Below are 25,411 nucleotides of genomic sequence, written 5' to 3'. Positions count from 1 at the left end.
TCTCACCTGTTAAGTTTCTTTTTCTTCTCCCCATCTTGTTTATTATAACCAGGCAGTTGTTCCTCAAATAGCAAAGAGCCTTTAGCACTGGAGAGGCTATGGCCAGCGTTTAGAATTTTAAAATAAGCCTAGGGCTATCAAGCCAGCAAACATCTCTGACTAAGTGCCTAAAGAACAGGGCACAACAAAAGATATCTCCAGGTACTCCAGCAAAGGGCTGAGTGACACAGCTCTGAAAGATCCGGATAGCATTTTAACGTGATGGTTTTGTTACATGACTGGCAGCTGGGGCAGAGCTTTTGCTGTAAATGATCAAGTAACCTTTTCAAGTGGCTGGCGCTAAGTATTACTTACTATTTATCATGGGCTGGGAGCCTCCAACCAAGGGGCTGCGGATCTATTATCGAGAAATGGGTTTTACTACTCCTCTTTTTTACGGCTTATGAATGGTTGTCAGCCTTCCACAATGTATTCTTTGGTGATTAAGACAACTTTTTTTTTTTTTAATAGTCATACATTTTAAACAATATCTTGGCTCTCCCCCCTCTGCCCCCCCCAAACCCAGTTTAATAAAGTGTAAACGTGCAAAAGGTCAGCCCTTCCTGTACAATAGAGCATCTACTTTTGATATATGGCTTCCTACTGCCTTCCGCTGCTCGCCGTCTCCCTGCTTGCTGTCTGCCTCCATTCAGGCTCCCACTGCCCCCATTGCTCCCTTCCCACTGATGTCATCCGCAGTAAAGAGGCAGCTTTATTGCTGCCTTGTTTGTTTTATCCCCATTTTCAGCGTGGTATCTCAAAGTGCTCTCAAGAGTGCATAAAACTGAACTCTGGAGACGTCAGTGCAGTCCTCCAAGCTGCTGTTCTCTCTTGGATTTGGGTTTCCTGTTTTGCTTTAATGAAAGTAAAACTGGGTTTTGGTTGAGCATGTTTGGTTTTTTTTTGGCAGGACTTTTGAGCACAACCTTTGGTTTCCAGCTCTCTTCTCACCTTTTGTTGCTTTCCCTTTTTCCCATCTCTCCACGTTTCTCTCTGTTTCTGGCGTTCACCCCCAGTGTTTCTGTGGCTGCTGCTGGGTCCCAGAACCCAAAGCTGTAGGGGAATGGCAGCCTTTCCTTTGGGGCCACCCTGCCAGCCCTGCATGCCTGCTGCTCCCACCCAAACAGGACTTGGAATCATAGAATCATAGAATAGACCCATAGTCTGCACTTCCAGGTGCAGACTGCAGTCCTCCCATAGCCGTAACTCACCAAACCACTGCTCGTTTTTGTTTTAGCTTGGCTGGACTCTCCTTTCCCTTCAGGAAGCTCAGCCACCTCCCACTCCTCCTTCCATCACCTTAACGGGCTCCTCAACCTTTCTGACATGTAATTAAAACGTCTTGGCCAGGCAAACTCTGCATGGCCCCGCTCCATCCTCAGCCTGATCTTTGCTGCAGGGCCCCCCTGCCTCCTGCCCAGCTCCCTTCGTTCCCCCATCTCTCTGACACGAGGCCCTTCTGCTTGCAGATGTCAGCCATAGAAACGATGACGGAGAAACTGGAGAGCTTTGCAGCCATGAAGGCGGACTCGGGCAGTTCCCTGCAGCCCCTTCCCCACCACCCCTTCAACTTCCGATCGCCGCCTCCCACACTGTCAGACCCCATCCTGAGGAAGGGCAAGGAGCGTTACACCTGCAGGTGAGGGAGCACAGCAACCCCACGTGGGCATCCCCACCACCCACACGGGGCTGGGAGGGAAAGCAGGGGGCAGCAGAATGAGAACAGAGCACGCCGATGACGACCGTGCTCCGAAATAGCTTGTTTTTGTCTGGTGGAAAATGGGCATCTTCTGTTTGCTTTGTAATCTTGAATAACCTCGGGAGCAGATCTGGAGATTCTCAAGCAAACAGGGCCCTTCCACGCCAAGTCTCTGGTGTGTGGTAGCCAATGCCACAGTTTGCAATGGGAAAGCAGCACAGTCTCAGCTATGCGAAGTGAAGGAGCTTTAGAAGCAGCAAGCACTGAGCTGCTCTTTGCACAGACAGTTCTATCCGCAGCAATGCTCATGTACCAGTTGCAGCTAAAAATGTGTGTGTCAGAGCATAGCCCTGAGGGAATCCATGCAAGCTCACGCAGCTTTACCTACAAGTGTGTTGTTGTGATGGCACTCCCTGCACCTTTCTCGTGGGCACTGGGTGGGCACAGACTTTGTCTGATGCATTTGCAGCGTTCTGCTCTGCCTCAAAAGCTCTGTGCTCAGGTTTCAGCTGGGTGGTTAGAAACAGCAGGTTTCCCACTACAAGAGGGACTCAGCTACGATTTATACACACAGTAGCCCATTACCACGTGGATTTTCATTATGGATTAACATTCACATTAACCATCCATCTTACGGACATCCAAATGTCTCTGAAATTAAGAAACTCAACTCATATTTCCTTCTGCAACGTCAAGCGTTGGGCTGCCCAGACACAGAGCACAGCTTTTCCTCCTGAGTATTTTATTTCCCAATTAACATCTTTATTTATATTTCCCTTCCTTTTGAGTTTGCTATGAGTCAGATTTACTATGGAACGTGGTTCCTTCTCCTATTTTATTTTCTACTGCTGCATTTCCTTATTCTAAGCAGGCTGTCAGACTCACAGCAGTATATCCCAGTAACAGCAAAGCAAGGCTGCAGCATTCATCTGGAAGCGAATGCAATGAATTCTGAGGATAATCAAGTAGATTCTGTATAAGTGACCAACAGGGAACAGAGGAGAGGTCTGTTAACATCTCAGGTGATTGGCAACACGAATGGGCAGCGCTGGATCTCCCACCAGAGGAGGCAGTGGGGGGTGCTGCTGATGCACTGACTTTGCTCTTGCCATCCTAGGTACTGTGGCAAGATCTTCCCACGCTCAGCCAACCTGACGAGGCATCTGCGGACACACACGGGAGAGCAGCCCTACAGGTGATGTTACCCCCAAGAATCCCCTTCCCCAGTGCCTCCCTCACTCACTGCTCTCTGTTGGTGGGTTTTTTTTCCCCTCGCTGTAAAGCTGTGCCAGTGTAACCCTGTGGTCCTATAGCATTTCATACCGTGATTCATCGGACTGTATGTTGTGTGTACCAGCCAAAAATAATGCAGCTTGGCAGCCTGGAGATAGGCACTTAGCTTATATTTAGATGTATGCTGGCAAAGGAGTGATCTGATTTCCAGTGTTGTTTCACACTCACGTTAACCATTGGTCTCAAGGACAGCTGAAGGTGCTGAATGTCTCTGCAAACCAGGCTGGTTTGAAGGGCTTGCCAGGAAAGGAACTGCTGGAGCTAGCTGGATTCCTTTCTTCTTTCCCTAATGCATGTCAGAGATGCCTGGAGTTGTGGATCAAAACAAAAAGGCACTGAGCTCCCCCAAAGGGGGTCCTGTTCACCTCAGCCTTTCAGACTTCACGAGGAAATGGAGGTACAGAGGTGTGTGCAGAGAGCTGGAGCAGCATCTGTCTCCAAGTTGTTTTGCTCCATGTTTTCTCTGACTGTTTTGCAGTCAGTTTCAAAACAAAGAAGAGACTTTGGCAGAAAAATGCTTTGATTCCTTTCTTTTTAGGATATATATCTGTATTCATTTGGCATAACTGAACGAGTGATGAATTGAGAGCTCACTTAAAACCAAGCGTTTTCCATAAGACGAGTCGGTGTGTTGCACGCTGTCAAACAGCAGCAGCAACTGCAATTTTGCTTTGGGTAGTAATGTTGTGGTGTTTCCACACACAGTCCTAAGTTCACAGCAAAGCTGATGTTGTGGTTATGACAGAAAGAGAAACGCAACCAAATCTGTGAGCAGCAGAGCCCATCTGCTGCAATGCTGGCATTCTCATGCCTGGTTTTACTGAAGAAGCCACTTTCTTCCACGCTGTGACCCACGGTGCATTCAGAGCCACTTTGTTTTCTATACAGATGCAAGGAGGATTTTGAGTGTAGACACGCGGTAAATTCAAATCCAAAAACCCCCTCTCCAAAGCAGACATATATTTTGGAAGTGTTCCCTTTGAGTTCTCAGTTTGCTGTTTGTGATATGCTTTGAATGAATGCTGCGCATTCAGCACACAGTCCTGAGTCAAACCCTCACTCCCAGTTACTCAGAGATTCAGTGCCGTTTTCTTCCAAAAAAGGAGACCTTGGACTCAACAAAGGTTAGCAAAACACGCGCCGTATTTCATCTCCTCTTGTCCCAGAAAATGGCCCTTGTGTGGGGTTTTTGTGTGGGATTTTTCCTGCAGTAGAGCGCTGACTTCTGGACAATGTTGCATTATAACAGAGCTCCTGAGAGTCAGTGCAACGTTTATAGAAGGGCTTAATTATCATCGATTTTCCTCTGCTCTCAGAGAACAGAGATTTCCACCTTTAGCTTGCTTTTAAAGTGCCAACATCCTGCAGGTAGAAGCAGGTTGGGGATTCTCTGTGTTTTATCTTGCAACTTTCCTTCTGGTGTTTAAATGTCTGGTTCCCAACCCTTCCGTGTTCTTTAGCAAGTCCCTTTCGCTCCTTTGCTGTCTATGATGAGGATATGAGGTAGGAATGCACAGCGCATGGGCACTGTGGATGTTAATTCCTTCTGCAAAGGAGCAGTGCTGTGTGGAGCGAGGAGTACCTGGTAATGCTCTGTGCTTCCTGAAAATCTACCTTGAAACAGCATCAGGACAGCATGCAGAACTGGGGAGGCAGAACACACAGGCTGCATGCAGCCCAGCCTGGCTGCTGGCTTCGGCACGGCTCTCCTCTCGCATCCCTCCAGGATGCCCTCTAATTGATTCTTGAATTACCCCCGGTCCTCAGGCACTGCCTGCCAGGCTGCCGTTCCTCCCATAAAGATGTGCTTCCCGACGTCTGTTTTGAGTTTGTTTTGCTTTAATTTCCTTTCAGACCCCCGTGTCCTGTTATCTGCATTAAGCTGAAGCTAACAACTAACGCCGCTGTCTGCTGTGGCACTGCAGCTCGCGCTCAGCTCCTCACAAAGCGCTCTCATTTTCTTTTACAAAGCAACGACGGCTCCTTTTTGAGCTCCCCTCTTCCCTGTGTTTAAGTTGGTCCTTCCGTCCAGGTCGTTTATTTAGATTAAAACCAGCAGAGATCCAAGCACCGACCCCTCTGGGACCGCAAATAACGCCGCCCGCCGCCCTCATCCCAGCGCTCAGACGTTGGACGTTGCTCCTTTGCCTCTGGTTTCTATTTTTTTAACAAGCTCTTTATCCCCTCTCCCTGCATCCGAGCCTGGGTCTGCATAGCTCATAGTTAAAGCGAGGACCTGTCAGAGGGAGCTTTTCAAAGACTTCCTGAACATCCAAATAAATGGGTGGATGGGGGCCGGGGCGTTCGAGCCGTGCTCCTGGCAGTGCTGCTTTGAAGTGCCTGGAAATAGAGGGAGCTGATGGCACAGCACTGCTGGAACTCAGCTCCTGTTCTCCTACGGGACGTCGGGTGTTGGGATGCTGCAGTCTGGAGGGTTGCAGAAGCCTGGCAGCCCACGGGTCTGACCCTTGTGTTGCCAGCAGGGAGGGAGAGAAAGCTTTGGAAGCCTGAGAAAGCTGTGGTTTAACACGAGATTTTGCTTTTTTCCTCAGTTAATCATGAGGAAAGGTTCATGATTTGAAATATTTTAATATTTTTGCAGTGATTTAACAGTAGGAAATTTGGAGGTGGGCATGGAATCCACAAAGAAAAGAGAGAGAGTGTTTCATAAATGTATCTCTGCTATTCCCAAAAATAATATCAATTTGGTTTCGGAGAGCAAATAAAAATTGCAGCTGTAGCACATCTGGAAATGGTGCACGTGTTTCACAGTATGGGTTTTTTACACTTGCACCTTCTTCTTGCATTTGGATCTGTTATGCTTGTAGGAAACCACACCACATCCTTACTGTCAAGGCAAATCCAGTTTTGGTGCTTGAGTAAGGGAAGGGAAAAGCATAGGAGGAGGGCACTTGTGAGCCCAGAGCTTTGTGCCACAAGGAGCTGGGATGCGTTTTGCCTTTACACGGATCCTGTTGGGATGAGAGGGTTTTAGGAACGGTTGTGTTTTGTCCTGTGAGTGCACAGGGTTTGCAGAGCTCTGCAGAGAAGGGTTCTGCTTCCTGTGGGCTTTGGAAGCGTAGCCATGAGGAAAGTGCCTTTGTTGGGTAGAGGTGATGGACTGAAAGGGGGGGGATCTGATCGGGCTGGTTTGGAGGAGTTTGGCTTTCTACCTTCGGTCCTGGAGCTCCTCTCTGCGGCTCAAAGCTGCCCTCTGCAGTCGTGCTCTGCCCACAGAGCTCAGAGCATCACCGTCCAGAGGGAAAGGTAACCACGGCCCGGCATCCAGTGCATCTGCCCCTGCAGAGGGGTGATTCAAAGAGGAACATTTCTTCGCTCAGCAGTTCCCCCAAACACCCTGGCTTGGCTCCGTGCGTTGCGCATAGTTCAATGCAAACCAGATATTCGCTCCACGGGAATGGGTCTGACACAGTTTGGAAGCTGTGGTGTATTTCTTGGGAGCCGTTGTGCTATGATAGCAGCCATAATGGTCTTTAAGGCTCTGCTGCCTGTATCTTGAGGAATTTCATGAATAAATTCAGGGTTTTCCATATGTCCACATCGGTGCGCCGTGAAGGGCTGTGCTAGATAGTAACAAGATTATAGTTTTAATCTCCCTTTCTTCTTCTTTCTCCTCTCCCCATGCCAGATTTCACCTGCCTCCCCTGCAAAATGTGAAATGAATTAATTCACCTTTTGTGTTTCTACATTCATGTGTGGGGGAAAAAAAAAGTAATTATTTTGTTTAAAATTCTTAGTTGTTTGGACGGCTCGCTTCTTAATTAATCCTAATCCTTTCTTTGTGCTCCTTGAGTAACAATAATATCAGATTTGTCTGGAATGATTAATGCCTCTTGCATTCCAGCTCCTCAGCCGAGTAAAGATTTATAGACCAACATTTTTCTGGTTTTCTGGTAGTCAGATTTTTGCGTTGCCTTTCTCTTTTTTTTCCCCCCTCACTTTGCACTCTTTGGCATTTGCTTCTATTTTTCAGGTGTAAATACTGTGACAGGTCATTCAGCATTTCCTCCAACCTCCAGCGGCACGTTCGAAACATCCATAACAAGGAGAAGCCATTCAAATGCCACCTGTGCAACCGGTGCTTTGGGCAGCAGACCAACCTGGACCGACATCTTAAGAAGCACGAGCACGAGAACGTTCCAGGTAGCAACCAGCATTGCTCTGGGAAAGCTGCAGGCAAGCAGCTGAACGATGGATGGGGCTTCTGGAATTGCCTGTGCCACCCGTAAATGCTGAGTGCCGCCTGTTTTTCTCTGTAGTTCAAGTCTGGAAAACACAAGCTTGTGTAAAATAAGCTTACTGTGCAGTGAGAGGATTGTTGCATGATGCTCCTCCTTTATTTTGCTTCTTAATGATGACTTTGACAGTATCTGATTGTTTGTCCTGTTCTCTTGTCTTGTTTCTCCCACTCAGTGAGCCAGCACTCTGGAGTCATTACAAACCACCTTGGGACCAGTGCCTCTTCCCCCAACTCGGAGTCAGACAACCATGCACTTTTAGATGAGAAAGAGGATTCGTATTTCTCTGAAATCAGAAATTTTATTGCAAATAGTGAGATGAATCAAGCGTCAACGTTAGCAGATAAAAGGTAGACCAGCAAATGAAATGACCTGGTGGCATGCATTGTTAACGTGGTTCAAAGACCAGTCAGCCTCTGTCCTGTAGTATTTGATTTAAAGCACTCAGAAGAGAGAAACGTCGTGGTTTGGAATGGAAAGCACCACCAACTTCAAGTGCTGAGCCCAGTGTTGAGTCTTTTCAGGAGATGACCTGAGTTAGGAGTAATGGCAAGGCGTGGGGCTGGGAGGCATCTGGATTTCACCTTTGTTTTACAAACCTCGTTTTGACTGAGGAGTATTAAATCTGCCCAGCTGTGAGGGAGCTTCCTCAAATGGAGGTTGTTAGAATGCAGTACAGAGAGGAGGAGGAAAGCCCTGTGTCCCACAGATGTTATATTTTGAGAGATGGAAAAGCACCACTTAAATCCAGACTGGACAGAATGCTAGTTTGAAAAGCATTTGGGTTGATGTGTACTTGGTGTGCTCGTTGTCCCTGCAGGCACTGCAAAGGCTGATTTTTAACTGCCTAAAACATGTCAGTTTCCCTTTTTTTTTTGTAGTTTAAATAGCATGCATATGGACATAGATAACTCTAGATATTTGCATTCATGCACACATATGAATTGAATGCAGTCTTATGTTACAGTGAAGATGCATGATTTACTCATTTGATCTCTTTCTTTTCATTTGCTTTCCCTCTTGGGCAAACACTTCAGGCCAGAAATGCAGGATATTGACAGCAACTCCCAGTGTCACGGATTAGCAAACGAGAAAACGGAAGATGTGGATGATGAAGATGAAGAACTGGAGGAGGAGGATGACGACAGCCTGACAGGGAAGTCACAGGATGAAACGGTGTCACCCGCTGCAGAGCCCCGAGGAACATACGAGGATGAAGAGGATGAGGAGCCCACATCTCTCACCATGAGCTTTGAGCACACCCGAAGGTGAGGTGGGCCGTGTCCTTTGGGAGGTCGTTTGGGGGCCAGACTTCTGACCCTGTGTCAGTGGTAGATTGTGACTGTTTTGTTTCTCAAGCCATATATCATACCTCAGTTTGATTTAAGCGTTCACTTGGCTGATTCCATTTTCACCCATGGTGAGGGATACAAAACAAGTGGGCTGCAAGGAGAGGCTGTGATAAGATGTAGATCCAAGACTTGAGGAGTTTGAGGCAGGAGAACAATTAGTCCAAAACAGAGAAGAGCTTTTGCAGGGCACTGCAGTTCAGGGGGTGATGCCTGTCTTTAACGCTCTGGTTGAGGCAGAGGGAGAAGCACACGTATGCAATCCGTGTTGTACCATGCTACTCATTTTATGTGTAGCAAAACGCTGTTGACTTCCAGCTAAATCATCAGCATTTAGGGAAAAGGTAAAGATTTTTTTTTCCCAGGGTCAAGTGATATTTAGACAACTTCGCCACTAAGATTTGTTGCACCTGTATGGGCTCAGTGCTCCTTTTTCAGCTTCAGTTTCCCAACTGCCATTTGTACCAAATATCCTCGGATGCAGAGCCTGCATCTTATTTAGTCTCAGTGCATCACTGCTTTCACTGCAACTCAGAGGAGACACAGCAGTGTTCTGTAGAGATTGATCCAGTGCCAGACGTGTCAAGGAGCAGCCAGCAGCTGGACACCTCTGTGCAGAAGAGCAGAGAGAGCTTTAGTCAGGCTGACTCACAAAAATCCATCACAGCGATGCTTGTAGGTGCACAATTCACGCTCTCCACCTCTTCTTTGCGCCTTGCACTCTGTGTCATTCTCGTTGTCTGTCCGTCTGTCCGCTCACGCATGTGGCTTGTGAGACCCCCATGTACGTGCATGCAGGAACTGGTTAGCACCACGCTCGTGTGTGAACGGTGCCATGAGCTAACAACAGGCCAACCCCTTCCCCTGGTCATTGGTACAGGTGTATTGAGGAGGACGAAGCCGGCTTGTTAGATTTGGAGCAGATGCCGAATTTTGGGAAGGGGCTGGATCTTCGCAAAGCAGCCGAGGAAGCATTTGAAGTTAAAGATGTGTTTAATTCCACCTTAGACTCTGAGACAATAAAACAGACTCTGTACAGGCAGGCTAAAAACCAGGTAGGTATATGCCAGAACGTTTTACCTAGCTTGCTGCCAGCGCGTCCTATAGCATTAGCAAGCAGCTGGCCTCCTTCAGCTGAGGTTTATTTTCCCTTCCCACTGAGCAGGAGTACTGATGGTAATGAGGGAATCGTGTGGGAACTGTCTTGTCGCAGCTGTACAGAAAAATGGAGAAGAAATGGAGTGGGCATCAGTTTTAGGCCACCCGATCAATTTATCATTAACCCTGTGTTGTGAGAACGTGCTTATGTAGGACAGTAGTGGCATCTGTCTGTTTTTATCTGTCTGTATAAATGTTTTTTCCCAACTGTTATTTATTTCTACTTTGAGATAGCTCTTCAGTTGGTTCATAGTAAGAAAGTCAAGCTTAGTCCACGGAAACTGTAATAAAATGTCACTGTATTTGATTACAGAGAGCATAATAGACAGTAGTATTGCCTTGACTTGCAGTCCTTCAGGCATCAAGAACTTCCTCACTTATCTCCCTGATTTCTAAAAGCAAAACACAGAAGGAGCATTTGCTCTGTCAGCTCAGACCCACCTGGAAGCCTCAAAGTGACACCTCAGCCCCTGCTGTAGTTTAGAGGAAAATCTGGAGGTATGGGGCACATCCATTTGTGCTTCCCACTTTTTCATTGCACCAAAATGTTGCCTAGTTTCATGAAGTTCCTATCTTGATCCATGTGGAAGGACTCTCACAAAAGACTGTGAGAGTGAAGGTAGATCACTGTCGTGGGCATACTCAGTGCCTCTCACATTAAGCCTCTAAGAAAGGTGCTCCAAATTACCACCCAGCACAAGCTGCTTGTCCGAGTCCTCTGTGTGTCCCGTTACTAATATGGCAAAGGCACTAACCACGTAGGAAAGCTTGCTCCTTTAACATTTGACCTTCTCCGTTAGCTCTATCCAGTGCTTGGCAGAGAGTTGTCCTTTGGGGCTGTTGTTCTTTTCTAGAAGCTTAACACTTCCAGGCTCTTTCAGCACATACCTACAGTAGGTAGATGAGCATGCTGAATGACAGGTAGCTCTGATTCTCGGCCTTCAAGGGGCTGAACTTGGTATTGTCATCAGTGCAGCTGCACTGCTGCAGGTCCGACTGTACTGAGCATTGTACCCACGTCCCAGAAATGCACGATTTTTGCTGCCCTGCAGAGGAATAGAGGCAGGTGTGAGGTGTGTGCCATGTGCCCAGCCTGGCACGGAGCCTTTGGTTCTGTACAACCGTGGGGAGTGATGGCGTTATCTGCATCAGCCCAGGCTGCCACGTTGCAGTAGGTGGAGCGGCGGGTGCCATCCCTGCATGTGGATGTAAATCTCGACCTGCTGGCAGGGACAATGCAATGCCACTTAATGTTCTGTGAGCTGGTGCTGTGAGCTGGTTATTGCAGCACATCCCACGTGCGAATTCACACGTCCCCCGCGTTGCTCTCTCCTCCCGCAGGCTTATGCAATGATGCTGTCCCTATCTGAGAACGCTCCCCTCCACACGTCCTCCCAGAACTCCCTGGGTGCTTGGTTGGACATGGCAGGAGCAGCTTCAGAGTCGGGGACCTTTAACCCCATCAACCACCTCTGAGAGGTCCGCAGGGCTCTGTCTGCAGTCGCAGCGAGGAGGCGGCGGTGCTGCGCTTACCCCAAACCCCAGCAAGCAGAAGATGGGTGCGAGGGCCTCAGGGAGCGCCTGGACTTTGGGCTGAGAAAGGAACCTGTTGCATCTGACCTACCAGACCTGCGTTTTTACCACAGTTTTGATTTGTAATTTATGGCAATGAACCTCTCCGCAACTGGATGACCCTGACGCAGCCCCCAGGATTTCACCAAAATAGGAACAGCGTAAGCAAGACACGAATTGCTACAGCGTGATCCGATATCAGTCCCTGACATTACAAGATGGGGATCACTGAGCCAGCAAAGGCCTCGTGGAGATGGAAGCCTGACACCATTGGGCAGCTTCATCCCTTCAGCTCAGTTGAATAAGGAGGCAACAAGGAAACGGAGCCCAGGGAGACCCCGTCCCTGGTGCAATTCTGGCAGAGCCACTGGAATTGCACCAGGGAAGGGTAATCCAGCCCGTTTTGCTGACCTATAACAGGACCTGAAGTTGTGTACTCCCACTGAAATGCTGTCCCGTGCTCAGTTCCTGGCCAAACACCTTTTCTGTGCAAAGCTCCTGAATGTGAGTCGCAGTGTCCCAGCTGAGAGCTTCTCAGCCTGCAGCAGTGCTGGGGTCGGGCTGTTGTTGGGTCACAGAAACGTGTGGTTGGTGGTCCTCAGCTGGATGTCCATGCCTGCAGTGCTGTGTGGAGAGCACTCTCCATCTCTGTGGTGCCTCAAGACGGAGCTCTGCTTGGACCTGGAGCCTCTGGAGTGAGAAATGGCTCTTGGTCTGCACTGCCCCGAGGTCTTGTGCTGGAGCTGTTGGGTCTCATGGGGAGGGTGAAAAGCCATCGGGGTGGGAAGGTGGCCCGGGGTGGTCAGGATGGTTGCAGCCACTGTGTTGTTTCCTGCAGTGATATCTTCTCAGTGGTGGTGGTGGTTGGGAATTGTAGAAGAAACATCCTGCTCGTGCTGTTGTGGTGGGTGGTTGGTTGGCTGTGCATGGCTGCGGCCATTGGTTTTTGTAGGAAGATGTCCTAGCTTCAGCAGCATCAGGGCTCTGTGCCCTCTATTCAAGCACATGGCCAAGAATAGAATCGTCTCTCTGACTCTAGAATTGCTTGCAGGTATGTTATGAGTGATTTCAAATCTCTTCCAAGTCTCCTTTTGTTCAGTGGCCCAAAACAACTTCCAGAAGTACCGTTGTTTGTGCTGCTCTGCAGTGCGAATTGCTGAAATGGAGCACAGCCTGGGAAGCAAACAGACCTGGTGCAAAGAACAGCACTGGCTGTCTGGGTAATGTTAAGGGTGTGTGTCCTGAGAATTTGCTAATTGCAGCGTCGTCAGTTGAAAAGTTCCAAGGATTGGGCAAGAGTTGGTGCGGTGGCACCGTGCTCAGAGCCAGCCAGCTTGGGAAGAACATTTCCCATTGGTTTTCCCATCACTTTCCCCATTGGGTCTGGTTAGGAACTGCAGAACTGGGCTCGTGGCCACTGTCAGAGGGGCGGCGTGTGGTTTGTCTGCCTGTGGATTGGTGGTGTGCTCAGTGCAGGGTGAAGGAACACAACATGGGAGCCTCATCCCAGCACAATGAAGCCAAGGAAACGACTGCCCACAAAGTGGGGGTTATGCTAGGAACCCTTCATAGCGTGCTGTCAGCACCAAGAGCAGGATGTTTTTAGATGGCTCTTGGAGGAAAGCATCCGGGATATCCTTAGTATAGAAGGAGCAGAAGGTAAATGAGCAGCACCGGCGTATTTTCTGAGAAAATTTGCCCTCCCTGTTTGGTTTTCCACATCCCTCTGTGAAAGTGCCCAAGGCCCTGAGCCCAGCCGAGCTGCTCCCTGTGTTGGCACGAGGCTGTGCTGGTGGTGGCACAGCACCCGGTCCTGAGAGCACAGAGCTGGCCCCGTCCCACCCTGGGCACCATTCCCACCGGGGCAACAGAAATAATAAAGAACTGTTTCCTCTCCGGTTGGAATTTCTTTTAATCTGTAAATAACTTGTAATTTTTTTGCTAATTCTTTTCTTATTTTATTTCTTCCTTAACAGTATTTTTTTTTTTTTTTTTTTTTTTTTTTTGCATTAGATATATCATTATTGTGAAGAAATAATGTTAATATAAGCACGTAGTGAAGGACCAAAATGGTGTAACTGAGGTTGTGTGTTGTATGAGGGAGGATGGAGAGGTGGTGATGTGCCAAGCGCCCGCGGGCTCCTGCTGTTCTTGCTGCCCGTTCTCCAGACAATCATTGGTTGCGTTCCATTGGCGAGCCGGTAGCGTTTGCCTGAGCTTTCTATTTATTTCCTTGGTGGGTTGGAAAGCAGGAGCAGGCAGGGGAGCACGCAGCCCTGCAGAGGCAGCGCTGCCCATTGGGGGTCTCAGCAGGGGCCGGGTGGGCGGCGCTGCGCTGTGGGCTTCGGGGCTCCCGGCCGCGCGCAGGGCGTGAGGAGCAGAAGGTTGGGGAATCATGAAATGATTTCTCCTTTCCTTTCGTTGTTTGTATTTCCTGATCCAGTCCTCCTCCCGTTTTCTCGAGCCAGTGCCTCTTTTTGTGTTCAGGACCTCCCGACTCCCCCCAAGTTAGCACTGATGACGAGTTTTCATCTTCCCCCAGTTAAATAAAGAGGAAGCCTCGCTGTATTGCCGTTGATCTCATAGCGCTCATTCGTTGCACTCGGGACGTGTAGCCGACCCGTAGGCTTTGTCGAGGCTTTGGCCAAAAGCAGTCCCTGGTGCCAGGGCTGCTCCCCGGGGGCACAGCTGGCTTCCCGTCTCGCTGCGAGGACCCGCGGTGGAAGCTTTCTCTCCCTTTCTCCCCGCTCAGCACTTAAGACTCTCAGCAGACGCTCTGGCGAAACGGCTCCTTGTTCCCTCCCTACAAAAAGCGTTTGGAAAAGCACTTGCACAACGAGGTGAACCTGTTTGGACTCTGAGCATCAAAGCACTGGATGTTGGTGAGCCCCCGGCCGGCCCCGACCTACTGACTTGGTTCCGTTTGTGCTGTACTGTGCGCCGGCTGCCGGCGCTGGTCACAAAGCCATGAACCTTTCCTGTCGTGTTGAGTGATACTGTGATTAAATGATTCCGAGGTTGTTGTTGTTTCGTTTGGTTTTGTTTTGTTTGTTTGGTTTTTTTTTTTAATTATTATTTTATTTTTATTTTCGGTCTCTTTTCTTCTTATTCTTATTACCACTTTTTTTTTTTTTTTTTTTTTTTTTTTTTTTTTTTTTTTTTGGGAGGGGGGGGAGGGAAGGGGAAGAGAGAAAAAAAAAAAGAAAAAAAAAAGAATGAAAAAGCTTAAAAAAAAAAAAAAAAAAAAAAAGGCAGCTTTGATTTCTCCAAATGTGCAATTCACACGTGAACAAAGTAATTCTGACAGTAATTCTCAATGTATTTTACGTTCTCGTTGCTCTCTTCAAAGCCAGAGGTGTTTGCCCTGATGTCATTTCCAGCCTGCAGAAGATGTAATTTAAAACATATATATATTGTGCTTGCGAGAATCATGAATCTGTGCATCCGATGTCATTCCTTTTCCCATTGTTACAATACGGATATAATTTAGTTGTTTGGGTTTTTTTTTTCCTTTAGGGCTGTATAGTGTTGTTTTTTTAAAAAAAAAAAATCAATTGTAAATGTCTGGTTTTCACATAATGTTTAAAAAACATTGAGAAAGAGGATGGTGCTTGTTCCATATCATTCTTGATTGTATATTGCTTCTGTTATGTTTATAAGTAAACTGTGCATGACTTGTGTTTAGCGGTCATTATGGTGTCTGTTTGTGAGATTTTTATTAAAAAGAAACAAATCCCGTAGATGCACTTATTGTAAATGTGATTAGATGGTTGGTCTGAGGCTAGAAGCCTCCAACTGCCCAGGAAGAAGGAAAAAAAAAACAAAAAAACAAAAAAAAAAGAAGTGTTGGCAGTTATTAATTAATATGGAATCGCTTTGTTGGGAGCATAATGAAAAAAGAGAGATGAAGTGTAGAAAATAATTTGAAGAAGCGATTTTTTGCAAATTTTCCTTTTGATGCTTGTGATAAAAGACAAATGTACTTGTGTAGAGAAATTCCTTTAAAACAATGACTAGGAAAAGCTGATTTTGAGGTTAATGCTGTAGAATAGGAATGTATACCAAATGTAATCTTTCCAATGCTACGATGAATTTATACATGAGATTGATATGCAATAAACCTGTGTGCTTTTATAAGCCATGGTCCCGTGAGCTTTGTTTGTCGCCCGACGCATCGGCGTGGGGTCGGTGGATGCTTTGCTGCAAGGTAAGCAAGGATGGGGCTGGGGGGGCATTGGGGCCAATGGTGTGTGCTGCAAAGCTGATTAATGCTCTCTGCTTCAGGAAGTCGGCGTGCTGCCCGGAGGATTGGATCCTTGTTCCGTGCATCGGTGCTTCGTGGGATGGTTTGGGGCTCAGCTGAGCTCTGTGCAGCGCAGCAGCCTCGTGGCTCCTGGAACCAGCAGGGAAGGAGAGCATCCATCGGGTAAGAGAGTGCTGAGAATGGGGTGATTGTTGGGCAGGGCTTGGGGAGGGGAACGGAACTGTTAGAAGGGCACTGCTGACAAGTGGGACTTTGTCATCTACGGAGCATTTGAGATTTGCTGGAAAGCAGGGAGAAAAAGGCTCCTTTTTTATGGGGAACAAAATCAGAGCGGGGGCAAAAAGGGGAGGTCAGGGGAAAGGTGGTTCCCAGGACAAAAGGGACACTAGGGGACACCCCCAGCCCCAGGGGGGCACTGGGCAGCTCCCATCCCCACAGCCTGGGCCGGCTGCACACCCGAGACTGGTCAGCTGCCTTTAGAAGCAATGGGGGAATAGCTGACAGTGATGCTGCCTGCTGGTGAAGTGCCTTCCGGGAGTGTGGTACCCACAGAACCTGTCTGGGGCTGGGAGAGATGCATCTGGGGGATGGGATTCTTGTTGAAACGTCGCAAAGCAGCAAACATCTCTATTTTTTTTCTTCTTTCTTTCCTTTTTAAATCTGATTTGCATCTCATTTTGTCCATCGTCCATCATCACCCCCACCCGGCAGAGGCAGTCCTGGGGATGGCAGCAGCAGCAGCAGCAGGTGAGCTGAGCTCTTGGCCACGCCCCCTTCTCGGCCCCGCCCCTACGTGGCCCCGCCCCCGTTGGCCCCGCCCCTCTCCGCGCTCTCTTTGGGGCCGCCGGTAGGTGCGGGGTTGTGGCCGGGGGGGGCACGGGGACCCCCGGGGGAAAAGGGGACCGCAGTTGGGCTCAGAACCGGGACCGAGCGTAACCCCGGGGTGCTGCCGCGCTGCCCTCGGGGCGGAGCGGTTCCCTCCAGCCCCAGCCTTGCGGCCCCGCTGCCCCCGCTCCCCCACCCGGAGGAATTTCCCTCCCGTCCCGCAGCTCCGCCCACCCCACTCGTGGGGGTGGACGCCTCGGGGGTTCTCGGCACCGCCTGCAGCTGCCAAACGGCCGAGGTATGGGGCGGGGAGGGGATCCGAGGATGCATCTGGGGGGCTGCGGTGGCACTGCTGGTTGCAAATCCTTCCGGGTCCTTTGCGGGGACGGGGCTGTGCGTGCAGCCGGGGAGGGGGAAAGGCGGAACGTGGCGCTTCTTCCGTCCGCGGGTTTCCTGGCGGCCCCCAGCGTCTGTCCCCCACCCAACGCAGGGAAATAGAAGAGTCGGATCAGAGGGGTTTTGTTGGTGCGGTGCTTTGTCCCTCTGCCAGGAGATGTGTCCCGGTCCGGGCTGTTCTCTGCTGCGTGGCCTTTGGAAGGGAGTAGCTCAGGCGTGGCGGACAATGGGATCTCAGTTTGGAGAAATTAAACCCGAGTTTTAACTCGAGTTATGCAATGGAGCAGTAGAATGCTGTATGTGGTGTTTATCCGGGGGCTCAGCTGTGTGGCTCAGGAGGAGGTGGGCAGGCTTAGATCCTAGTGAAGAGAGGGCTGAGTGCTGAGGGGCTGTGGGGACACCGAGAGCCCCCATCAACTCCGTGGGAGCTGAGGCTGAGCATCCGTCAGCCCGCTTTGCCCCTGGGCTGTGGGTCCATCAGGATTGATGCCCAAGGAGTGAAGGGGGGGTCCCCAGCAGTGCTGCGATGATCAAAGTGAGCACCACAGGGACTGCAGTGCGGGCTGCACCAGGCTCCCCGTGCAGCACAGTGAGCTGTGCCATGCCTGTATGAGGATACCTTAGCGGAGGAAAGCGTTCCTTCCCTGTCTGTCCATCTGACTCTCTGTCTCTTGCACAGCTCTCCACTCCCTGTGCCGCTGCCATGTCCCGCAGCCCATCAGCAGCCGAGGACCAGACCTTCCTCCTGGAGTACCGCTGCCACCCACTGAGATCCGGGCCCCCTGCACCAACCTCCCCTCCAGGCAAGCGCAATCCTGACTCCGCCATGAGCTGCTTCCCCATGGCTGAGCCACGCCGCATCGTGCTGAGCACCGACAGCCCGGCTGCGCTGAAGGTGGGCACGCAGCAGCTGATCCCCCGGAGCCTGGCGGTGTCCACCAAGACCAAGAACCCCACGCGGAACCCCAGCACTGGATCCATCCCTGATGCTGCGTGCTTGGGGCAGAAGCGAACGTCCGTCCCCAGCGTCACACTGCAGGAGGACACGGAGGAGGATGGAGGAGGGATGCTCAAACGCAACCTGAGGAACATGTCGTACCGTGCAGCCATGAAGGGCACGGGCACGGAGATGGAGCCTGTGAGCACCGTGCCTACTCTGAAACCACTGCTGGAGGAGGGGAGCGCTCCGCCTGCCCGCAGCCCTGGCAGAAGCAAGGTGGGTTTGGTGCAGGGATGGAGCCTGGTGGTGATGGGGACAGGGGTGGGCTGAGCTGTGTGCCTGCATCTGTTGCTGTATGGCTGGCATGGAGCTGGTGGGGCTGGCTGAGCCTGGGAGTCTGCCTGGCACCAGCAGCTGCTTAGGTTCACAGAGGGCCTGGAATCTGCTTCTGCAAGAAGCAGGGCTGGCTCCTGCGGGCACTGCATGGGCGTGGGTGAAGCAGCACTGCCAGCACCCAGGCGCCAGGCAGGCAAAGTCCAGGTGTGGGGCAGACAGACGGGAATGGCAGCGAGCAGCGGCAAGCTTGCTGAGATGGTCACCCCGATAACACGGGGCTGGAGCTGAGTCACTGCAAACAACTGCTCAGAGTCAGGCTAGGGGAGCAGGGCGGTGTGTGTGGGCTGCTCCCCTTCTCGAGGGCACTGAACGCAGCTGGTGGCACTGGGGCACAAGGTGTGAGCTCTGCAGCCATCAGGGCAACACGGCGGCAGCTCCTCTTCTTCCTCCTGCAGAAAAACCTCGGGCGGAAGCGGGTGCAGAAGCACGGCGGCTCATTCAAGGACCGTGAGTGCCGCTTGCCCTCATCCCATGGCCTTTTCTCTGTGCTGTCATTGTGCATTCCCCCTTATCCAGTCCCTTTGCTGCACGTGTGCCACTGCATTCCTGCTTGCTGGGGAGGGCGCAGCCGCACTTGCAGCTGGAACACTCCTGGCTCTGTTTGCTCAGAGCAAACACTGCTGGGGACGTGCAAGCTGCTGCTTGACCAGCGCTGTGCAAAGTCCGTCCCAGCAGGGTGAGGCGGGCTGCAGGAGGCTGTGCTCACTCTGCACCTCTCCCCACGCAGAGCCACGGCTGTACCAGGAAATCCGTGAGAGAGGGCTGAACTCAGTCAGCCATGAGTCGGATGAGGATTTGCTGGAGGAGCCCAACCCTGAGGAGCCATCCCTGCCTGGTGCTGCCATCGTGGTGCGGAGCTATCGGCCCGCACAGGTCACCTGGAGCCAGCTCCCAGAGGTACACGTGCCAACCTCCTGCTTTCCTATGTCTTTTGCTTGGTCTGAGAGGGCCAGGCTGTACCTCACTGTTGTTAATGATTATTCCTTTGCTCATCCATCCTTGCAAGTAGGCCCTTACGGCACAAGCAGGTGCCTCGCTCATTGAAAGGCAGCAGGGCAGCGTGTGTTTTAAATTCAGAGCTGGCACCCAGTAGGGAGCAGCTCATCCTGCAGCACTGTGCTGTGGGATGCTTTGGGGCCAGCTGGGACACGCCGGGCTCCCAGCAGGTCTGGTCTTGTGGGATGTGTCTCCTGTTTAATGCGGAGTGATCCCTGCCTGTGAAGCAGCTCTGCTACCTGCAGAACCATGCGGTTCTTGTGCAGGCCCAGCAGAGCCATTTTCTGCACTGAGTTTCACCCACAGGTGCTGGAGGCAGACTTGCTGAAGACCATAAAGCCTGAGGAGCGCAAGAGGCAGGAGGTGAGCACACAGTGTGCCAGGGCTGAGGGCACGTCCTGCAGAAGTCCTTGATGCCAGGCAGTGCGTGGGATGGGGGATGCTGAATATGCCTTTTCCAGTCATTATGAATGTAAATAACATACAGTTGTTATTAAATAACAGATGGGCATCATTGGTGTGAATGAGATGCAGTTGGCTTTTAATTCACGCCCTTGCTATGCCAGTAATAATGCAGTTTCCTGTGCTGCATCTCCCTGCCTCGCTGCTTTCAGGCAATGTTTGAGATCATCACATCAGAGTTCTCCTACATGCACAGCCTGAGTGTGCTGGTGGGCTGCTTCAAGAAGTCGGAGGAGCTGAAGGAGACCATGACCCAGACGGAGCACCACCACCTCTTCTCCAACATCAGTGACATCCTGGCTGTCAGCACCAAGTGAGTGAAGCATTGTGACGGTAGATTCTGCAGCTTTCTGATGGAGGGGCAGCATCCCTGGAAGTGCTGAGACATCCATCCCCTGACTGTATTTCACCCAGCACACGTTCCTGTAGTGCTGCAGCATCACCTTGTTGTTGCACAGTCGTGATGCTGGGTCAGTTTTGGCTTGAGGAATTTGTCAGCAGGAGCAGCACATAATATTTTGAATAGCAGTGCCCGGTCACATGCCTGCTGCAGAGCTCCCTGTCACTGTGCTGAGAGCTTTCCTGTTTCCTGGAAGCTCCCAGCTGGGAATTCCCAGATGGGATGCAGGGACTGCAGCTGTGTGAGAACTGAGGCGGGGGTGGCAGGGCCTTGCTCTTCCTGCAGCAGGGATGGAGCTCGCTGGGCGAGGGGAACTTGATGCAGGGGCTGTGAGCTGCCTGCTGCCTGTCCCCCTGCAGGGGACAAGGTGAGCCCTGAGCACGTGCTGTGTCCCTGCCACCAACCTGGGCATGGCTCTGTGTGTGTGGAGCAGCTGTGCCTACTGGCTGTGGTGGCGTGGGAAGCACACACAGCGTGGAAATGTCATTTCAGAGCAGAGAGTTCAAGGGGTTCTGCTCAGGGGAGCACGTGGTGTCTTGGGATGGTCTGAGCAGAGCCTGTTCATGGCCAAGTGCATTGCGGTTTGTTTCTCTCTTTAGGCAACCCCCCGAGCTGTGCAGCTTGTGCATTGCTCTGGACAATTGATTTCTTTAATTCCTAAACCAGAAGGCTTTTGCTGCCTCACACCCAGTCTGTGCTTCTGCAGAGGCACCACCTGCCTGCAGTGCTGGGATGTGGGCAAGGCTTGAGATGAAGCAAAGGCCAGAGCTGGGGCGTGATCCCTGAGGGTAAATGTGTGAGGGAGGAGGAAGGACACGAGCTCGTGAGACAGAGAAAGGCATGTGGGGGAAGGATGGGCTGCAATAAACTGCAGATCTTCTCTGTCCTGCCCTGGTGAGTCATGCAGTGAGACTGACTTCCTCTCCTCAGCTTCTTCCAAGCCCTAGAGAAGCGACACCAGGAGAACGTCCTCATCCCCGACATCAGTGACATTGTGGAGGAGCACGCCTCCAAGCACTTCAACCCCTACATCAGTTACTGCTCCAACGAAGTCTACCAGCAGAGGACACTGCAGAGGCTGCTGTGAGTACGGCTCTTACAGGGAGCTCCTGCAGGTGGGGTGTATGAGGGGTGCATGCAGAAGCCACTCATCCCAGAGTGTGCTGATGGTGCAGCTGAGCCCCAGCCTTGAATAGACTCAATGTTTCCAGTTGTTTTTCCATTGCCTGCTGCTCCAGCTGTGCTCACTGTTGCTGAGCACCAGAGGCAGCACTGCACTGTGCTACTCACGCATGGGAATCCCCTGGAAAACCTTGATACCTGAAAAACAGCGTTAATGGAGATTTCTTGTCCCATTCCAGAAACACAAACCCCTTATTTAAAGAGGCCTTGAAACAAATTGAAAGGAAACCAGAATGTGGAGGGCTGCCACTGATATCATTTCTCATTCTCCCTATGCAGAGAGTAACGCGGCTTCCTCTGCTGTTAGATGTAAGTAAGTCACACAGCAGCATTGCTTGGCACCTCTGGAGAGGGGAACTGCTTCCAGGTGTTGGTTTGCTGAGCCACCAGAGCCTTCTGCTCTGACCACAGATCCCAGCTCAGCAGCTGCTCTGCCATCGCTCTGTCTTGCAATATCACTAAAGCCTCTTGTCTTGACATTCTAGACAGTCTGTCAAAAAACACAAGCATGCACTGCAGCGTATGGAGCTGCCACCAGAGCTCTGAAAGCCATCAGCAAGGTGAGGAGGGCTGCCTGCTCCCCATCTCCTCTCTCCCAGCACTCTGTTTCACCACCCTGGTCCCAAGCCTGCCCTTCTGCCCTCTTATTTTTCCTTCTTACATCAGTTCACTTGACATTCTCACTGCAAATAGCTGTGGGATGGTACACATCTTTTCACTTGCCCATTTTTTTTCACTTGATGGTGTTTTTTCCTTCTCTTTGTCCTCTTTTCTTCATTTCTCCTTGGCCCATCCTTTGTCCTTCTCTCCACTGTATCTTCCACTGGTGCTTTCCCAGCCTCAGAACTGCCATGGAGGTGAGTGCACTACAGTTCTTACTTGTCTTATTGGGGCCCTCACCAGCAACACTTGTGCCATCCTTCCTTTCATCTACCCATTCTCCCTTGTGTTTTTCCAGCTGGTTAAGAACTGCAACGAAGGAGCTCGTGCGATGGAGAGGACAGAGCAGCTGTACACTCTGCAGAAGCAGCTGGAGTTCGGGAAGAAGAAGGTGAGGGTGCGTGGCGGTGGGGCTGAGCAGGCTGTGGGCTGGAATAGCTGCCTGTTGCTGTGGTGTTTTCATCCACCTAATCTTGAGTTGTCTTTACCTGCCATGTATGAGACAGATGCTCCTTCAGGTTTTCTCCATTGCAGCCTTTTCCCCTGATCTCTGCCTCCCGCTGGCTGCTGAAACGGGGTGAGCTCTACCTGCTCTCCTCTGAGGAAGGAGGAATCTTCCGTAAGGGCTCCGGCAGGGTCTGCCACCTCTTCCTCTTCAATGACGTCCTGATCATCACCAAGAAGAAAAGGTACAGCTCAGGGCCTTCCTCTGGCACAGGACTGGTGGGCTGACGTCTTGCTTCCCCAGGCAGCATTAGGAAACCTCGAGGCTGCCATGTTGTGGCTCCGAGGGAGGCATTTCTTGTGAACGGCCCAAAGCCATCGGATAGAGCCCACCTGGGGGCGATGCCATGTGGGGAGGAAGCTCTGAGAAGCCCCTTCTGTCCCTGCTGCAGTGAGGAGAGCTACACCGTCATGAACTACGCCATGCTGGACCAAATCTCAGTGGAGAAGATGGAGACCACAGAGCCTCCATCCCCTCCTCCCGGCCGGCCAGGCGGGCACCTGCTGCGTGTGGCCATGGAGAGGGACAGCGAGGGCCGGCGGGAGGAGGTGCTGCTGTCAGCAGAGACACTGTGAGTCCTGAAAGCCTCCATCCCTGGGGGGAGGTCTCTCCTGCCAGCAGCAGGATGCCATCCGTGGCCTTTCCTGCTCATGTTGGTTTATCCTTTGCCAGGAGTGACCGGGCACGCTGGGTCACCGCGCTGATGCACCGGGAGCGAGAGCAGCCTGACAGCACTCCCCGTGGAGGTAGGGGCCAGCATGGCCGCGTGCATGGGCTCCCACTCAGCCTGGGATGCACCGATCCCATGTTCTTAACTGGTTCTGTCCTGCCCTGCAGACCTGAGCCAAGTGGAGATAACCCGTGCCTACATGGCCAAGCAGGCAGATGAGATTTCCCTGCAGCAGGCTGATGTGGTGCTGCTGCTGGGCGAGGAGGATGGTGAGTGGGGTCTGTGCCTCGGGGCACGGCTGTGGTGGGGCACGGCCTCGGTGGATCTTCCACAGCATTACAGGGAGTGAGCTCTGTGCCCACGGCCCACGATACCGGGCCTGGAAGGCTGACAGAGCTCCAGCAGCCCCGAGGCCTCTTGCCGTGGGTGCTTCCCAGGTGTGCTCACGTGCCATTCTCCTCCCAGGCTGGTGCTGGGGTGAGCGGCTGCGGGACGGCGAGCGGGGCTGGTTCCCCCAGGCCTGTGCTCGACCCATCACCAGCCGTGTGGCCGTGGAGTGCAATGTGCGGCGGATGGAGCGGCTGCGGATCGAGACGGATGTGTAACAGCCAGGCCTGACCCCATGGGAGCTCCAGAGCTCTGGAGCCTGAGCCCTGCCAGGAGGCAGCAGGAGAGCCATTCTTCCTGGGTTTGTTGGGCAGGGACTGGTTGTGGCAGCAGTGTTGATGGCCGTTAATTGACACGGACCTGGCATCCAGGTGCCTTTGGCCAAGCGTTAGGGCGTCCTGGCTCAGTGCAGAGCTGGCTTTCCCCTACAACTCAGCACCAAGGAGTGGTTGAGGGTCAGGGCAGGGAGTGGGGCTGTGACCGCTGAGCAACTCAGGTCTGTTTGGAATGGAAGGAGTGCTGGAGGCAATGGGAATGCTCAGGGCAGCATTGCTCTGATGTCTCTGTTTGCATCAAACTGCCAAAGGATGAAGGAGACCAACAATAAATTCTCGGATCCTAATGAGACAAACGTCCTCCTTGCCCAAAGTGCAGCAGTGGGACCCCCACCAAGGAGCCAGGTGTTCCCACTGCTAACAGTCAGCAGGAAGCTCCATCTGACAGCTGTCTTTGCTGCTGGGTTGTGATGGATGTGGCTCAGGAGCCATCCTTCAGAAGAGCTGCAGTGACATTCACAGGTAACTAACTGAAGAGACAAGGCAAAAAGAAGTTCAATGAGGCTGTCTGTTTATTTCTATCAACTGTGGAAGAATGAGAACTGTGCTAAATGGGTGTTAAATTAAAGGAGACAAGAGGCTAAGAGAGAGAGAAATGCTACGTGAAAAGAAGCAGCAAGGTGTATTAAGAGACAAAACCAGTAAAAAACAACCATGATCTGAACAATGGAGTTTCTGCATTCCCTGCTCAGAAAGGCACCATGCTCAGAGGCTTTCCAGCCCACCAAGGAAATAAATAGAAAGCTCAGGTGCGTGCCAACAGCACACAGCCCTGAGTGGGTGGAGAATAGGCACCAAGAACAGCAGGAGCCCATGGGTGTTTGGCACATCACCACCTCTCCTTCCTCCCTGCTTCCTGCTCATACCCAACCTCAGTTATACGAGTTTGGTCCTTCACTACGTGCTTATTTTAACATTATTTCTTCACATCTAATGCAAAAAAAAAAAAAAAAAAAAAGAAAAAAAAAAGGAAGAAGTAAGAAAAAATTAATTAGTAAAAAAAAAAGTACAAGTTATTTACAGATTAAAAGAAAGTCCACCCGGAAAGGAAGCAGTTCTTTGGCCCCTGAGGGATGGGGCCATCCCTGTGCACTCAGGACCAGGTGCTGCACCACCACCACTGCAGGGCTGCGGGCACCCACAGCTTTGTGCCAACGTGTCCATGTCTGGATTGGGTGCTGCAGGTTCTTGATCAGCTCTTTCCCCTCCAGGTGGCAGCTCTGCAGAGCTCCTGCACTGCTGTGGTAGAGCTTGCCATAAATATTTTTGAATAAATACCTATTTTCAAGCATCATATCACCCCTTCCCCTCCAACCCCAGCAGCCAACGGCCAGAAGTGAGGGCCAGCAGCTGCAGAGCAGTCCTACAGCCCTTATCCAGCCCAGGCAGCAGCCAGCTCCCATCTGCTATGAGTTGGTTGTCACTCGAGTGCCTTGGGAACAAGTCCTCCAGCTGGGTCGTGTGCTTCTGCAGGGCCCTGTGGCTGAGGCAGGACGTAGCGCTCCATCCCCTGCAGCTCTGGGGACCTGGTGGGCATCTGGGCGGGCACAGCTGGAGCAGAAGGGGACAGCACTCAGCCCCTGTGCTGCAGGCAGCACCCAGGGCCGGCGCAGCACAGGGCTGG

At 51.5% G+C, this 25,411-nt stretch overlaps 3 protein-coding genes across 23 annotated transcripts in view; 2 read left to right on the top strand and 1 right to left on the bottom strand.

Annotated features, from left to right (window-relative positions):
- Nucleotides 1–14,506, top strand: part of PRDM16 (PR/SET domain 16) — a 213,088-nt gene extending 198,582 nt beyond the window's left edge. For 6 of the 7 annotated variants that reach the window (XM_052691993.1, XM_052691992.1, XM_052691994.1 and 3 more), the window contains 7 exons: nucleotides 1,509–1,678; nucleotides 2,856–2,933; nucleotides 7,026–7,195; nucleotides 7,466–7,640; nucleotides 8,328–8,558; nucleotides 9,520–9,694; nucleotides 11,139–14,506. In XM_052691993.1, the coding sequence (XP_052547953.1) occupies nucleotides 1,509–1,678; nucleotides 2,856–2,933; nucleotides 7,026–7,195; nucleotides 7,466–7,640; nucleotides 8,328–8,558; nucleotides 9,520–9,694; nucleotides 11,139–11,273 (1,134 nt within the window). In that variant the 3' untranslated portion in view covers nucleotides 11,274–14,506. The remainder of the gene's footprint in view (nucleotides 1–1,508; nucleotides 1,679–2,855; nucleotides 2,934–7,025; nucleotides 7,196–7,465; nucleotides 7,641–8,327; nucleotides 8,559–9,519; nucleotides 9,695–11,138) is intronic. The other variant, XM_052691995.1, reaches the window with a different exon arrangement.
- A 1,763-nt stretch (nucleotides 14,507–16,269) lies between these two features.
- Nucleotides 16,270–24,454, top strand: ARHGEF16 (Rho guanine nucleotide exchange factor 16). 8 transcript variants are annotated; one of them, XM_052691975.1, is made up of 15 exons: nucleotides 16,273–16,380; nucleotides 17,534–18,070; nucleotides 18,586–18,637; nucleotides 18,918–19,087; nucleotides 19,493–19,549; nucleotides 19,801–19,961; nucleotides 20,979–21,131; nucleotides 21,410–21,539; nucleotides 21,716–22,087; nucleotides 22,189–22,281; nucleotides 22,425–22,579; nucleotides 22,787–22,966; nucleotides 23,068–23,141; nucleotides 23,233–23,334; nucleotides 23,531–24,454. In XM_052691975.1, exons 2-15 carry the CDS (start codon nucleotides 17,558–17,560, stop codon nucleotides 23,668–23,670), a joined length of 2,352 nt encoding a protein of 783 aa, XP_052547935.1. In that variant the 5' UTR covers nucleotides 16,273–16,380; nucleotides 17,534–17,557; the 3' UTR covers nucleotides 23,671–24,454. The 8 variants fall into 8 exon arrangements, 7 of the variants coding, with proteins under 7 accessions (XP_052547933.1, XP_052547935.1, XP_052547936.1 ...); XM_052691976.1 differs by having other exon boundaries at nucleotides 16,275–16,380; nucleotides 21,716–21,790; nucleotides 22,069–22,281; XM_052691979.1 differs by having other exon boundaries at nucleotides 16,278–16,380; nucleotides 21,716–21,790.
- Nucleotides 24,282–25,411, bottom strand: part of MEGF6 (multiple EGF like domains 6) — a 36,119-nt gene continuing 34,989 nt past the window's right edge. For all 8 annotated transcript variants that reach the window (XM_052691967.1, XM_052691966.1, XM_052691970.1 and 5 more), the window contains one exon: nucleotides 24,282–25,338. In XM_052691967.1, coding sequence (XP_052547927.1) covers nucleotides 25,208–25,338 — 131 coding nt within the window. In that variant the 3' untranslated portion in view covers nucleotides 24,282–25,207. The remainder of the gene's footprint in view (nucleotides 25,339–25,411) is intronic.

The sequence above is a fragment of the Tympanuchus pallidicinctus genome, unplaced genomic scaffold, assembly GCF_026119805.1.
Source record: "Tympanuchus pallidicinctus isolate F22 unplaced genomic scaffold, pur_lepc_1.0 scaffold29, whole genome shotgun sequence".
Taxonomy (NCBI): domain Eukaryota; kingdom Metazoa; phylum Chordata; class Aves; order Galliformes; family Phasianidae; genus Tympanuchus; species Tympanuchus pallidicinctus.
This window is presented reverse-complemented; position numbering and strand designations above follow the sequence as displayed.

What these genes read in the sequence shown, in the direction of transcription:
- ARHGEF16 (XM_052691973.1), top strand. Translation starts at nt 17,558, where the DNA reads ATGTCCCGCAGCCCATCAGCAGCCGAGGACCAGACCTTCCTCCTGGAG. An exon ending in TGACAGCACTCCCCGTGGAG is followed by an intron (nt 23,142 to 23,232) that starts GTAGGGGCCAGC and finishes CCTGCCCTGCAG; the next exon opens with ACCTGAGCCAAGTGGAGATA. An exon ending in GCTGCTGGGCGAGGAGGATG is followed by an intron (nt 23,335 to 23,530) that starts GTGAGTGGGGTC and finishes TTCTCCTCCCAG; the next exon opens with GCTGGTGCTGGGGTGAGCGG.